Below are 15,032 nucleotides of genomic sequence, written 5' to 3'. Positions count from 1 at the left end.
TCACTTTGTCATGTAGTCTGCTGACTGATGTATGTGTTTCTTATCTTTCAGCAAACAGGAGTTATTGCCTGCAGGATTATTTGCCTCTGCAATAATGGTTATTCGGGTTTGAGATCGGAAGTGGAAAGCTTTTCCAAAAAATTGCGGATCGATCCTTAAAGGAAACAACTGTAGTAAGATTAAAAATCATATATTTTAAATAAACGACACAAGAGCCACCAAGAAAAATTAAAAGAAGAATGTGCGCAAGGCATTAAAATGTTGATGAATCCATTCCTCCTTTTTCAACTAGTTCTGATAATAAATGTAATATTAATAATAAGTCTAACTCTTGTGTACTTTCTATTTCATTCCAAATTTTTTGTATTTTATCCTCTCTTTGTTGAAATTTGTTGCGTTCCAATCTTGCCCAAAATTTCGAGTGCTTTAACAAACTTCTAATACTTTTTTGATGCTCAGTCAGATTAGCTGTAAATAATATTGAATTGTAAAGACAGTAAAAATATTCTGGAAAAAAGTGTTTACAATGAAGCGTTCATAATATACCTAAAAATTCTACAATTCTCGAGTGTTTATTTAAGCTTTCTCGAAGTTCCCGGTTATGTCTCTCTGAAACATTGTTCGTCCTATGTAGTTTTTGGAAAATACAGAACGAACCGGGCTTAAAGCCATTCAGCCATGTATCCCGATAATAATTAAAAAATGATTGCAAGTACTTGCAATCGTCGAAAATAATTGTATCAATTATCTTAAAGCCTTCTTCTACTAATTGTTCGGACAAGAAAGCCAAAGATATTAATAACTTAGTTGCACCCCAACCCAATTCTTTTTGGTCGCCTTTAAGTATTTTGTGTTTGTCAGTATTATGTACTAACGCCTATAACAAAGCAATAAAAGGAAAATTGGCATGTATTTCATGTTTATTATTATTAGCGTTTTTATTTTTTATTACCTGACTGTAATGAAAGAAGCAGCCAATGACTTTAACATTGGGGAAAACCGTCTGTAGCGCTTTTCGTTCAGCTTTTTCGAAGTCCGCTATTGCTATGTCAGGTGCTATTTTGACAACATCGGTGACTTTTCTTAAGACGTCTATATAATTATCAGTAGTGCGTCCTTCCATAATCGTGTAGACAATTGGAAATGTCTGAAATTTAAGAGCAATTTAATTTACTCATATATTTACATAGAGTGCGTTTTGCAATTAAATGAAATAATTTCCTCATAAATAAACTAACTGAATTGTTTTACTTACTCTATTATTATGTCTAATTACAATTGTCCACAATTGACAATTATTATTTTGTAATTGTGGGACCGTCGCGAACGTTCCATCCACCATCCATTTTAATCTTACTACAGTTGTTTCCGATCTCAAACCCCAATAACCATTATTGCAGAGGCAAATAATCCTGTAGGCAATAAATCCTGTTTGCTGAAAAATAAGAAACACATACATCAGTCAGCAGACTACATGACAAGGTGACAAAGAACATCGAGCAGGTCTGTCGATGAAAGATTAACGGTAAACATCGATTTTACGAACCTGCTCTCGGTTTGTTGCGTCAATCTGTCGTCGCATTGCTATTAACAGATCTACTCTGATATTCGCCGTTAGGATATGATTCCAACTTTTGTTTAGAATTTGGCAACGTTACTCTTACTCCGCAGGGAACAGGGATTCTGCAAGCACGTGGTTAGCTGGAAAGCTAGAACAAAAAATTAATTATTTACATAATCTTTTATTTATAAGAATATTACCTAATTATCTGATATATTTGTCTATTCTTCATTTACTTCTTTCTATCTTCCTCGTTTATGCTTCTTTTATCTCGCACAGGTTTTATTCCGCAGTTGAAGATGATGGCAAACTGATTCCAGAGTGCGAAGAACGATGCTACAACTATGAGTGATATTTATCGAAAAACATTTAAAAAATTAAAATTGTTTAATTACCAATAATAATAATAATAATAATTTATTCATAATTTTTTACCTCGTTCATCCTCTATGCACTTTGTTTTTTGTCATTTTTATTTAATTTTATTTTACTTAAGTGCCACAATGTATTTTACATTTACATTTATAAACTATTACAGTGGTAACATATTTATTATACACGCGTGCACATTATATGTCAAAATGTCAAAAAAGTTACGCAAACTGACAGCTATACTACTTCAACAGTATTGCTAACCCGTAGAAATTATATAACGACACCCCTTAGGGATTTTCGTTGGTACCAACATTATCCCCTCTACTTTTCGGGAAACTGTCGTGTAACCATATTTGGAGATTGTAACATTTGTATGGTAAATATATATCTTATGAAAAATTGCCAAACTATTTTTTAACATAACTTTTATTAATATTTTAATTTTTTGCAAGAGGCGAAAGTTGAAAGCATTGGCAAAGGAAAATGGCATACAAATATTGGATACTGGCGACAAATACATCAGTTATCCGGAAGCAGTAGAATTACTGCCTGGCACGATGGATTCGAAAGTCAGTATCCAAGATGTACAGTGCCTGGAACCCGTGCTAATAAATAACGAAGGTATGTATGAGCATGAACAAAAATGCGAAGATGACAATACTCTTGTCATCGCTAACACAAGCCTTCTGGATACAAATCGTATCCAACAGCATGAGCCTGAAGAAAGCACAAAGCTATCTAATGATACTGGCGACGAATGTATCAATTTGAAAGCATTGGCTGCTGAAGAAAGCACTAAGCTATCAATGATACTGGCGCCGAATGTATCTGGCCGAATTGTGAGGATGACTTAGATGATTATACTCTTGTCATCGAAAAGACAGGCTCTGTAGATACTGATCATATCCAACAGCATAAGCCTCGAGGTGATAGCATTGTAAATATGTCTTTCTTCCTTGAAGAAATGCATCGAACATTTGATAATCATTGGCGAGGAGTTGATTGCCAATTTGAAAACTGGAAACTTATAAATACTGTACGCTGTGGGTTTAAAACGCAGTTTGTCTTTAAATGCAATGTATGCAATTATACAGCAAACGGTTGGTCACATCCCACAGATAGTACGGACATCAAGACGGCTATCACAGCTGGAACCATCAGTACTGGGATTGGTTATTCCCAAATGGAAGAAATGTTTGCAGCTGCAAATATACCGTGTATGTCCGAGAAAACATATATCGCACATCGAGACAAAGTACTTGAGGAATTTGAAAAAGTAGCCTTAAAAAATATGAAAATGGCAGGCGTAGAAAAAAAAGTTTGCTATAGAAAAAAATGAAATTATTAACGGTTTTCCGTACATAACCGTTGTAGCGGATGGCAGTTGGGCGAAGAGGTCGTATGGCACTGCCTACGATTCACTTTCCGGTGTTTCAGCTATTGTTGGTTATCACACTAGGAAAATCCTCTTCGTTGGCATTCGCAACAAATTTTGCACGACATGTCATATGGCGGAACGAAAAGGTCTCGTGGCAAAGTCTCATACATGCTACAAAAATTTTGACCATAACGTTGTGACCGGACGGTACGAGTTGAGCCCGATCCACGCGGTTATTTTCCCATCTAACGGTCGCCTCTCGGTTTGACCTTTGACTACCAAGAAGGTAAGTTCGCATCAACGCCCCGATTCTTCACAAGACTCTAATATTTTTTCTTTCTTTTAGATCGATGTCCCTGATGGATCACCGTTGCTGCTACCCGTCTCCAGATCCTCGCCTATTCGCATACTGGATAGTGGTAAGTATCGATAATTTATTTTAATAATATACTAATACTCTTCTTCTGTTGCAGGTTCCTGCCCAGGATGGATCGTCGCTGCTGCTGATCGTCTCCGGATCCTCGCTTCATATCGCATACCGGATCGCTGCTGGACAACAAGGGATCATCGCCAAAGGACAAGGTAAGTAGAAGGTAAGTATAATTAATTTTATAATTAATCTTGAGACTTGGTTTCAGAATGAATTATTCTTTAATTGTAGATCATCATTTCAACACTACAGGCCGTTTCACAATTGTCATGAAGGTGCTTCACAATGTTGGCATCGCACCTCGGTGTGGATTGCGCTTTTTTAATAAAAGTTGCACAATTAATTAATTTGCGTATCTCGGCTTATTAGTTTCGTCGGTATAATGCCTTTCTTCAAGATAATTAATTTCGTCAGAGTGCTCGATGCCTCGTGACTCTCACTCCAAGATCACGCGATACATGCGTGATTATCACTCTATCATCCAATGTTCGTGCGCACAATTAACGCGGGAGTATCCGTGTTATGCAGCTCTCGTTGAGCCGGGTGCACGGCACGTATTTTCTCGTCTTCGGATAAATAAACTTCGCTTAATATTCTTGAATACAATTTTTCTTTATTGCGCGTACAAAATAATACGTCCGTCGTTCGGGACGGCTAAACTCTCTCTCTGGTCATCGTCGATGTACAACGACACCGTGTGGCGAATCGGTACTGCCGAGCTAGTGGATACGAAGCAAGCGCCTCCAGGTGGCATGTGGCGACATCAATTGTTACTAGCAGGGTCTAGTTTCCTTCGCGCGACAGTTCTTGCGCGGTAACCTTTGCGCGGCAGCGCCATCATAACATAAATTTAAATCTTTGGTTAACAGCCAAAACATACCGCGCGCCTTGATGGGCTAGGCTTATCAACCTGAAACATAAAATATGAGTACACAAAGAACTAAATTTCAATAGGTAATATGCATATCCTGGAAGCAGGCCGCTTAAAGGTTCCTTTAGCGGTTTTCAAAGTCGCCGCTCTGATTATTCCATCATGTCCCGGATGAATTGCAACAATTCGACCAGTAAGCCAAGATAGAGGTGGTAGGTCATTCTCTCGTACGACTACCATTTGACCTATCTGAAGTTGGGGCCCAATAGTTTGCTTCCATTTGGATCGCTGTTGTAATGTATTAAGATAGTCCGCTGACCATTGTCTCCAAAACTGCTGACGCATCTGCTCGATACGCTGCCAGCGAGATAAACGATTTGATGGCAAGTCCTGCAATGTAGGTTCTGGATACGAAATAAGTGAGTCTCCAATTAAAAAGTGCCCAGGGGTTAGGTAAGAGTGGTCTAAAGGATCAGAAGATAAAGGTGTTAAGGGTCTCGAGTTTAATATCGCCTCGATTTGCGATAATAATGTAACTGCCTCCTCAAATGTCAACGATCCGTCGGCGGAGACTCTAGTTAAATAATGTTTTGTGGAGCGAACGGCAGACTCCCATAACCCACCGAAATGAGGTGCTCGAGGACGGATGAAGTGCCAAGTAATAGCGTCTTCTGCCATCTTGTTAGTGATGCTATGTCGAAACTCTTCTCGATTGAACAAAGTCCGTAACTCTTCTAACTCGCGGTTGGCTCCCACGAAGTTAGTTCCATTGTCGAAATAGATGTTAGCCGGCCTCCCTCGTCGACCAATGAAATGCTTTAGTGCACTTAAGAATCCTTCTGTAGTTAGATCCGATACAACTTCAATGTGGACCGCTTTCGTGACGAAACAGACAAACACTGCAATCCAAGCTTTAGATTTTCTTGCATTTCTCCGCTTTCCTTCTCGAAGGAATATGGGACCACAATAATCGACGCCTGTATTATGAAATGGCCGAGCTGGAGTCACACGTGTTGTCGGAAGATCGCCCATAATTTGCTGCGATATACGGGGCTTCGCCTTGACACAGATGATACATTTATGTACAACGTCGCGAACAATCCCTCTAACACTCACAGGCCAATAACGATCTCTTATAGCTGCTAAGGTGGCCTGAGGTCCTGCATGAAGTAGTCTCTTATGTTCTTGCTCAATAATGAGACGAGTGAGCCGATGACGTGCCGGTAATATCAACTGATGCTTGTTTTCATAGGAGATATTGGCATTTTTTAGGCGCCCACCAACTCTTAATAAGCCTTCACGATCCAAGAAGGGATGCAAAGCAAGTAAACGACTGTCCCTTCTAATTGCTCTTTGATTTTCAATAGCCTCGATTTCCTGGTGAAACGTTATTCGCTGTACTTTTTTGATGATGATCCTTTGGGAGGCTTCCAATTCTTGAGCCGAAATTGGATCGAACCTTCGATCCTTTGGTTTGGATCTTGCGTTCTGCATGAAGCGAAAAAGAGGCAAAGTCACCGCCTTCAAGGGTGCCACCCGTGACTTTGCGCATAATAGCCTCGTGGAATGCACTCCGCTTTGACTCGTAGTGCGCAGGAATAAGCATGCTCCATATGCATTCTGACTTGCGTCGCAAAACCCGTGTATCTCAATACGTACACTTGATTTAACTTCCACGGCCTTGCGAGGAATGCGGATGTCATTTAGTTGGCTAAGCTGTGACTTGTAATTAGTCCATTGCGTGTGTAGTTCTGTGGGTAGAGACTCATCCCAGCCGAGCTGCAATGTCCACAGTCGTTGAATCAACATCTTTGCTTGTATTATGACCGGTACAAGGAGACCTAAAGGATCAAATATCTGTGCGACACATGACAAAATTGTTCTCTTTGTCACGCGCTGATTATTATTTGCTTCAACTTGTATTCGACATAGCAATACATCATCCGTTGGGTTCCATTGAATGCCCAGTGTTTTGCACATACCTTCTTTGTCCAATGTTCGCGTTGAATTCATCGTGGAAGAGTCAGGAAGATTAGCAAGCAGGTCGGGACTATTAGAACCCCATTTGCGTAATACGAAGCCACCCTTTTCTAGAAGCTTCGTTGTTTCATCACGAACTTGCAGAGCTGCTTTCTTCGTGTTTTCCCCCGTAATAACATCGTCAACATCAAAGTCACGCAACACGATTTTAGATCCAATCGGGAAGTTTTTTGCCTCAGTCTCTGCCAGTGTTCTCATTGACTTAATGACAAGGAAAGCTGCCGAACCAGTGCCGTGCGTGACTGTCAATAATTCTAGCTCCCTTATCGGAACATCGGGAGTATCACGCCACAGGATGCGTTGCAAGGGTACCTGTGATTCGTCGACCAGCACCTGGCGATACATCTTTGTTATATCTGCAACTAAAACAAACTCAAACGTACGAAATCTGGTTATAATCGAAAGGAGATCCTGCTGCAGTGAGGGCCTGACCATCAGGCAGTCATTGAGCGAAACGCCCGTTGTCGTTTTGCACGAGGCGTTGAACACTACTCTTAATTTGGTCGTATCACTCTCTTCTTTGATCACGCAATGATGCGGCAAATAGCAATGCGGGATGGTCTCTGTATCGTGACTTTGAACCTCCCTCAGATGCCCCAATGCTTCGTATTCATGGATGAAGTCCACGTAATCCCTTTTGAGCGACGGATTACGATTCAAGCGGCGTTCGAGCCTTTTAAATTGTCTCATGGCAATGTCCTTAGATCAGCCGAGGCGTGCCAATTCTTCGTGCTTGATCGGAAGTTTGACTATAAATCTGCCCATCGAATTTCTCTTGACAGTTGACTCAAAATGTTCCACACATTTGCGATCCTCCACTGACATCTTGATCCTCCGCGCGCCATGCTCGATTTCCCAAAATCTCGCTATGGCAGCATCCAGTGCTTCATTGGTGATGAGATTACAAATCGTTGCTTCGGGCTGCATCCTTTTAGTGATGATGCCACCTCCTGCGACTCAGCCAAATAGTGTTTTCTGCCAACATGGCTGATCTGGTGTAGTCTTTATCTGACCTACGCAGAGGAGATCCCAAAAGATTCCTGCTCCTATGAGTATGTCTATCTTTGATGTCTCCATAAAATTGGGATTCGCTAACTTGATTCCTGGTGGAACGCGAATGTCCAATCTTCTCATTGATGTATTTGGAATGTCCTGTACGATCTTGCGCAGCACAAGACATCTGAGCTCTGCTTTGAAACCATTGAGGCGCGATTGCACCATCACGTTGACGTAGCTATGCGTTTCAGTGCTCGATTCTCCCACTCCGCTTATTGGCACAGAGGTAGGAAATCGCTTGAGCCCGAGCCTTTCGACTAGTTCTGATGTTACGAAATTCGATTGCGAGCCAGCATCGAGAATAGCTCGACAGGGTAGAATGTTTCCTTTACTATCCTGAACATGAATGATTGCTGTGGACAGTAAGACATGCTGTCCTGACAGCCGTGTAGCATGATTTACGCTCGTCAATGATGTTGATTGCACGGAATCCACCACATCCGTGGACTTCGCTTCAATTTCCTTTGCTTGAGGGGTTGATTCCATTTGTAACAAAGTATTGTGCCTCTTACTACACTTCTTACACGAGCCGGCGTTGCAATTCTTCGCTCGATGATCTGTGGATTTGAGACAATTTAAACACAGCTTGAGGGCTTTGATTTCTTGAAAACGCTTGTCGACTGAAAACCCGAGTTTGCCACAAAGAAAGATAGGATGATCGCCTTTGCAAAGTGCACACCCTGATTTATCGGTTGCTACGTTTGACAAAGTAGCCTTCTTTGTATTCGTTTTACTAATGCCATTAGACGATGCGGAGCATTGAGGATTTCTATCAATCGCTTCTAACGCGCGACACCTATGAGCCAAAAAATCCGTTAATTGCTTGAGAGTCGGAATATTTGAGTCTTTGAGGCTAGTTTCCCATTCTTTGTTTGTGACCGGAGGCAATTTACTCGTAATGACATAAATGATAAGATCGTCTCATTGGTCGATAGGACGTCTTAATACCTTTAACGCTCGCAAATGCTTTAATACATTATCCAAAAGATGCCTCAGTTCCGCATGATTTTCCTTATGCAGCACGGGTTGCCCGAACATCGCTTTAATGTGCTTCTGCATTATAACCCGCTGGTTATCATATCGCTCGTTTAGCATCGCCCATGCTTCTTCGTAATTTTCGGCCGCTAATTCTAATGAACTAATAACGTCTGCAGCTTCGCCTTTGAGAGATGCTCGCAGATAATGCATCTTTTGTACGGTAGGTAATGCAGTGTTCTCGTGTATCATCGAATGAAACACATCATGAAAGGGATGCCAATCCTCGTACGAACCCGAAAACGTGGGAAGGTCGATTCGCGGTTACTTCATATTAACGTCGACTTGCGGAGGGTTATCGCGATTGCCCGGCAATCGAAACCTCGCGAACGGATTGGGACCGGCAGCGCCCATCTGTGCTGTGCGCTCAATTATGAGCTCCTCGAACTTCGCGTCGACTTCGAAATATTTTTCTTCGAACAATTTACGCTCTTCGTTATGTACGATTTCCTGTTCATTCGCGTTTTCAAACATCTCAATGTCCGATTGTGCGTCTTCGAATGATTGCCAACACTCGCGAAACTTTGCTTGTCTCTGCTGCAATTCGATTATCAACACGCGTTTGTCGCCTATTTTGTCAACGAACGTTTTCCCGCGCGAATTCTTGTTCCGCCATCTTTGAAATTCGATACAACGGGAATGGACTGTAAATGGATGGAATGGGCAACGGAGACTCACCTGAAGGTCACGTATCTGAATCGTTGCCTTTATCTTATGCTTTGCGTAATGCGTAATGCGCCTTTGCTTTGTGTGCAAACTGCCTTTCTTGCACAAATTCGTCACACCATCGACAACGGATGAGGCGTGTATTCTCGATCTTTGCTACCTTTGCTGACACGCCCTTGCGAACCTTGAATGCCTTTGCACGAGACCGGACTTCTGAGTATCCGGCTCGAAGGACCATATGTTATGCAGCTCTCGTTGAGCCGGGTGCACGGCACGTATTTTCTCGTCTTCGGATAAATAAACTTCGCTTAATATTCTTGAATACAATTTTTCTTTATTGCGCGTACAAAATAATACGTCCGTCGTTCGGGACGGCTAAACTCTCTCTCTGGTCATCGTCGATGTACAACGACACCGTGTGGCGAATCGGTACTGCCGAGCTAGTGGATACGAAGCAAGCGCCTCCAGGTGGCATGTGGCGACATCAATTGTTACTAGCAGGGTCTAGTTTCCTTCGCGCGACAGTTCTTGCGCGGTAACCTTTGCGCGGCAGCGCCATCATAACATAAATTTAAATCTTTGGTTAACAGCCAAAACAATCCGGTTGTTTTATACAAAGATTAACACTGTCCGTACCATATTCCGTATCCGCGTAACCCAATGTTCGCGGTTGTTATATACTCGATATGCACTTCCGATTGTTAACAATGTATCCGAATTTCAACTTGACGTTTTCGGCTAACACTCGATTGCATTTGGCAACTCGGTGCCCCTCGCTATTGTTAAACGAGTTATTTTACGCGATAGTACGCGGGAGTTCCCGATTGTTAAGTATCCCCGATAGCTAATGTCGTAGCCTATGTTCGCACTGTATGCTATTATCTCTAGACACGTCCGTTCGCTATGGCTATACTCGAGAGACTGCCTCGAGCGATGGCTCTCGCTTCGGCTCCCCACCATGCTAAACCATCCCCACTCTCGGGTTGTTATTCGCCGCGCGCTGACGTCGGAACTTTCTCTTTTCGCCTATTGTATTCGGCACGTACGCCCGGCGCGATCACGCAAAAACAACATGACTATCACGCACTCGCCGAATGCCCTACTTCCAGAATATTCGTAACTGCGCACTTCGACCTTGCGATCGTTCTGGAAGGTTCCCGTGGAAATTTCCACGCGCAACGCAGTGCGAGAACCTTCCGCCGCTGGCACCGATGCACCAGGTTTTCACTTTCGCAAAATCTTCGACGCCGTTGCCGCCGACCCGTGCGCACCTCCTTGGAGATGCCCCTGATGACGATTCCGGGCGGATTCCCTGTAGATGATGTCCGGGTAATCTTTTGGTTGTCGGCCGTTGACGCCGACCCCTTGGATGCGTTTCTGAGATGCTGGCAATGCGGATTCTGGCCTTTGTTCCTGGGGAAGATGTGTGTCCCGGGAACTTTGTCTTATGATGACGCCAACCCCCTGGGAGGGTGTCCCAGGTCCTGGGGAAGTGGATAATGACCTTTGTTCCTGGAGAAAATGTTTTTCCCGGGGAATTGGTCTGATGATGACGCCAACCCCCTAGGAGGTTGTCCCAGGTCCTTGGGAGATGGATAATGACCTTTGTTCCTGGAGAAAATGTTTCCCGGGAACTTGGTCCGATGATGACGCCCACCTTATAGGCGTGTCTCCTAGGTCCCCTTGATGACGTCTATGACCTCTGTTCCTGTGGAAGGTGTCCGCAACGGGAAACCTCGCTCCGTCGATAATTTCGATACCGTGAACGCGTGTACTAGGTCCGAGGGATGATCCTCCGGCCCCTTGATCCTGGAGATTGTCGCGGTTTACCGCTTACGCACTTAAATTATCGCACCGACCTTTGTGCGCGAAACTAAATATAAGTCCTTGGTGAACCGTCAAACTAAATGTCTTTTATTGATCGGCGGTGTGTCATAACGATATCTTAACCTATTTTTTGGCCACGCGGCCGAACACGCTTTATGACTTAATCTTATTATCTAACGGGCCATAGGGGCCTTGCGCACGTCTTATTTCTAACTAGACTTTATATCTATATAACCGACAGCGAAACCGAAAAGGAAAGAAAACTTTACTTGCGCTGGGCGCTACAAAATGGAATTGAACGGAAACTAAATATCAAACTAATATTTTGCGCCGCGCGCCTTGCTGCCTCGGAATTATATATATTTTGCCCTAGCCGTGGGGTTGCCACGTATCGTCGTCCTCGTCACTCTCCCCGGATGGGCTCTCAAAATCATCGGAGGGCTGCTCCTCCGGGCCTATCGGGAAGTCGTATCCCACGACATCGGCTATCTCGTCGATGAGTGGCGGTGGCGTGAGATTCAGGATCGGCATATTAAGTGCCGAGATCATCGGAACCGGTGGCAGTGCTGGGAGGGCTGCCTCCCGGGCACCGGTGACCGCGCTTGAACTCCCCGGCTGCTCTCCCGGCGGGGTCACCGTCTGGTTAGCCTGTATGAGGCGGACTTGAGGACCCGACAAACGGCGTAGCACCACTCGGGGGGACCGGCTGGTCAAACGGCGCGGCGACCGCGGAGAGCACGGTCTCAACGTTAGCTCTACACGCATGGAAAGTGATAGTATTGTAGAAGGATTCAAATCTAGCATTGAAATGCATGGATTGATGTATAGAACACTCATTGCTGATGGCGATAGCAACGTGTATCAGGCCATTTTAAATAGTAATCCATATCAAGAGCAAATGGTAACAGTGCAAAAAGTAGAATGCACTAATCATTTGCTTAGAAATTTAAACAAAAAATTAAAAATAGTCGCAGAGACAACTAACCCACAGTTCCGTAGACAACGTGATTTCGTAAACTCACGAAAAATTGTGCAAAGCAATATTGCACCAATGAGAAAGGAAATATTACAATTAGCTGAATGTAGAAGGCAAGAGAAGCAGCCTCTGCATTGTTTAGCTAATGAATTACGAGAAGATATATTAAATGCTCCTAGCCATATCTTTGGGAAACACAAGCTATGTGCGGAACGTGGTCGTACATGTGAGAACATCGGTGATAAGACAAATTATGTTCCAGATCTGGAAAAGTACGGTCTTTACCCCAAAATAGAGACTGCAATCAAATATTTAAGCGCTCATTCCAACAGTTTGTTGCTCAATGTGACATACAATTTTGCAGAATTGTTTCACTCGATAGTCTGCAAAGAAATTGGCGAAAAGCGCGTTTTTTATGGTGCGCGAGGTTCGTATAATACCAGGATTATGTCAGCTGTTATTCAACATAACACGCAACAAGTCTTCACAGAATTCCATAAAAGCGCATGTAACGATGTTTCTCCTATTATCGAGAATCTGGAAAAGCGACGACAAATAAAAACAGCTCGAACCAGAGAATCTCGCAAAATAGAGGGAAAACCAAAAAAAATTTAAAAGAAACGTAGGAACAGATGGTTATTACGGACTTCAATGTCAACAGCCAGACCTCTCCCCTGACATATTCGAACAATATAAGCAAAAGCATTTAGAAAAATTGTTCGAAAATGGGAAAAACTGGCAAGAAATTGAACGCCAGACCAGAAAGCAAAGTGATTGCGAATTATGGTTGTCACTGAGAAAAATAACGTTGACAGCATCGAATTTTGGACTGGTATGTCGTAAGAGAGATACAACGTCTTGTGCAATGACTGTAAAAAATATCTTGTTTCCTCCGGTCATCGATACTGCAGCCATGAAATATGGTCGCGACATGGAGAAAACGGCAAAACAAGATTTATCTGCACTATTAAAAAAAGATATAAAACCATGCGGATTGTTTATTGATCGTGACAATCCATACTTGGGTGCTTCTCCTGATGGACTTCTCGATGAAGATGTTCTAGTGGAGATCAAATGTCCTCTTTCCGCTGAAAAATTAACAGCGGAGGAAGCTATTCGTACATTGCCTCACTTGAAAGGTATTTTTGATACGACAAATTCGAACGAAATGAATCGAAATCATCGGTTCTTTTATCAAGTACAGGGTCAACTGAACATTACACAGCGCGATTTTTGCATTTTTGCTGCATGGACGCCGAATAGCGTAAAAAAGTGCTTGTTAAAAGAGACAACGATTTTTGGCAAAATAAAATGTTGCCTTTGTTAAAACGTTTTTATTTTGACTGCATGCTTCCAGAAATTGTGGACAGTCGGCATATTAGACATATGCCTATCAGAGAACCACAATATGTAATAAAGGCAAAAGAGAAGTTGTCCAGAAGTGTAAGTAACACTAAGCGACAACATATAACGATAGCATCGGTCAATGAAGAAGAAAATAAAACGATTAACAATAAGCCATTGAAATATAATAATATTTCAATAGAGACCAGTGCTACTGTTCCTACTGCTGTGATAGAGGAAGATGACTCTGATGACTGTATTATAGTCAGTCATATAACTGAACATATTCCGACAGCTGATGAGATGTTGTGACCGGAACAACGAATGGAATTATGAAAATTATTAAATATAGCCACTTACTACTTGGGCTGAGTTTACGGTCGCCACTGTATTTTTAGGATCGAATACAGAAACCTTATTCAACTGCGTTGCACCGTCCTTCCTTCTCAGCAAGATGGCTGTCGTTTCTACGTCGCGGACGTGTTCAAGGCCGTCGGCCACGCCCTTGTTAAGCGAAGCGTATATACGTATATCGGACAGGATATTCACTGGGGTCGCGAATGAATATTTGCTTTGTTTATTATAAACAAATAACAATTTATTATTTAATATCGTACAGCATCTCTCTTCGCGCGCGTGTTCGCTCGACCGCGTGGGAATACGTCGAGTTTTCTCGAAACGCCGCTATCTTCGTACGGATCGTAATGATCTAAATAAGCGCAATAGGAATCTTCCCGTATCACGCACTCACTGTCTCTAACAATAGATTAATCACGCTACTGACGCTAGCGGATAACGGGATAAGAACGCCTTTTTCGATTTGTATGACGCAACCGTGATACGTGTTAACGTCTCGAAAGTTCGCGACGGACTGTCCCTTATGAATGTATTAATCACGCTACTAACGCTAGCGGATAACGGGATAAGAACGTCTTTTCCGATTTGTATGGCGCAACACGTGTTGACGCCTCGAAAACTCACGACGGACTGTCCGGGAGGAACGGGTCGAGTTCTCCCACCTTAGACTCACGCATGCGCTGAGTCCTCATTTTAGGCGCGCAGCCATCGTACTGGCTGTTCGGACCTTGGGGTGTAGATGGTACGACTCCATCTGCACTTCGTACACCGAGTCGCTCTTGAGACTCGGCACCTTTTCACGAGATGCTACACCAAAGTGCAACGGCGCGACTTGGCTTTCGCACTCGCGTGAACCAAACGCGTCGCTGCACGCAAACTTCGCGCAAGCGAACTCTAAGTCACTCGATTCGCATCGAGTGACTCTCAACGTCACAATCAGACGAATCCTATGAAACCAGGTAAGTATTTTCTTTTTCTTTCAGGTACCCAGGATCGCTATGGAATCGTCTCATCTAGTCACCGGAGTCGGTGTAATAAAGGTAAGTATAAAAGGTAAGTATAACGCGGCTTAAAATTACCGCACGCATAATCATCTAATAATGACTTCTTAAATCG

General features: G+C 43.0%; 3 protein-coding genes across 3 annotated transcripts; all 3 read right to left on the bottom strand.

The window, feature by feature from the left end:
• On the bottom strand, positions 1-1,333 carry LOC139784074 (uncharacterized). The gene is made up of 4 exons (XM_071723235.1): positions 1,256-1,333; positions 953-1,147; positions 547-877; positions 1-86 (listed from the first exon to the last, which is right to left on the bottom strand). Exons 2-4 carry the CDS (start codon positions 1,121-1,123, stop codon positions 1-3), a joined length of 588 nt encoding a protein of 195 aa, XP_071579336.1. The 5' UTR covers positions 1,124-1,147; positions 1,256-1,333.
• Positions 1,334-4,606: 3,273 nt separating this feature from the next.
• On the bottom strand, positions 4,607-7,345 carry LOC139784073 (uncharacterized). The gene is made up of 4 exons (XM_071723234.1): positions 6,598-7,345; positions 6,275-6,456; positions 5,732-6,103; positions 4,607-4,654 (listed from the first exon to the last, which is right to left on the bottom strand). The coding sequence occupies exons 1-4, from the start codon at positions 7,343-7,345 to the stop codon at positions 4,607-4,609; spliced, it is 1,350 nt and encodes a 449-aa protein (XP_071579335.1).
• A 267-nt stretch (positions 7,346-7,612) lies between these two features.
• On the bottom strand, positions 7,613-8,899 carry LOC139784072 (uncharacterized). The gene is made up of 2 exons (XM_071723233.1): positions 8,660-8,899; positions 7,613-8,533 (listed from the first exon to the last, which is right to left on the bottom strand). Exons 1-2 carry the CDS (start codon positions 8,897-8,899, stop codon positions 7,613-7,615), a joined length of 1,161 nt encoding a protein of 386 aa, XP_071579334.1.
• Between the last annotated feature and the right edge of the window lie 6,133 nt (positions 8,900-15,032).

The sequence above is a fragment of the Temnothorax nylanderi genome, unplaced genomic scaffold (genome assembly GCF_030848795.1).
Source record: "Temnothorax nylanderi isolate EJ_2023f unplaced genomic scaffold, tnyl_v1.0 TNYL_tig0581_pilon, whole genome shotgun sequence".
Classification (NCBI taxonomy): Eukaryota; Metazoa; Arthropoda; class Insecta; order Hymenoptera; family Formicidae; genus Temnothorax; species Temnothorax nylanderi.
Note: the sequence above shows the minus strand (reverse complement) of the source record. Positions and strands in the feature narration are given on the sequence as shown.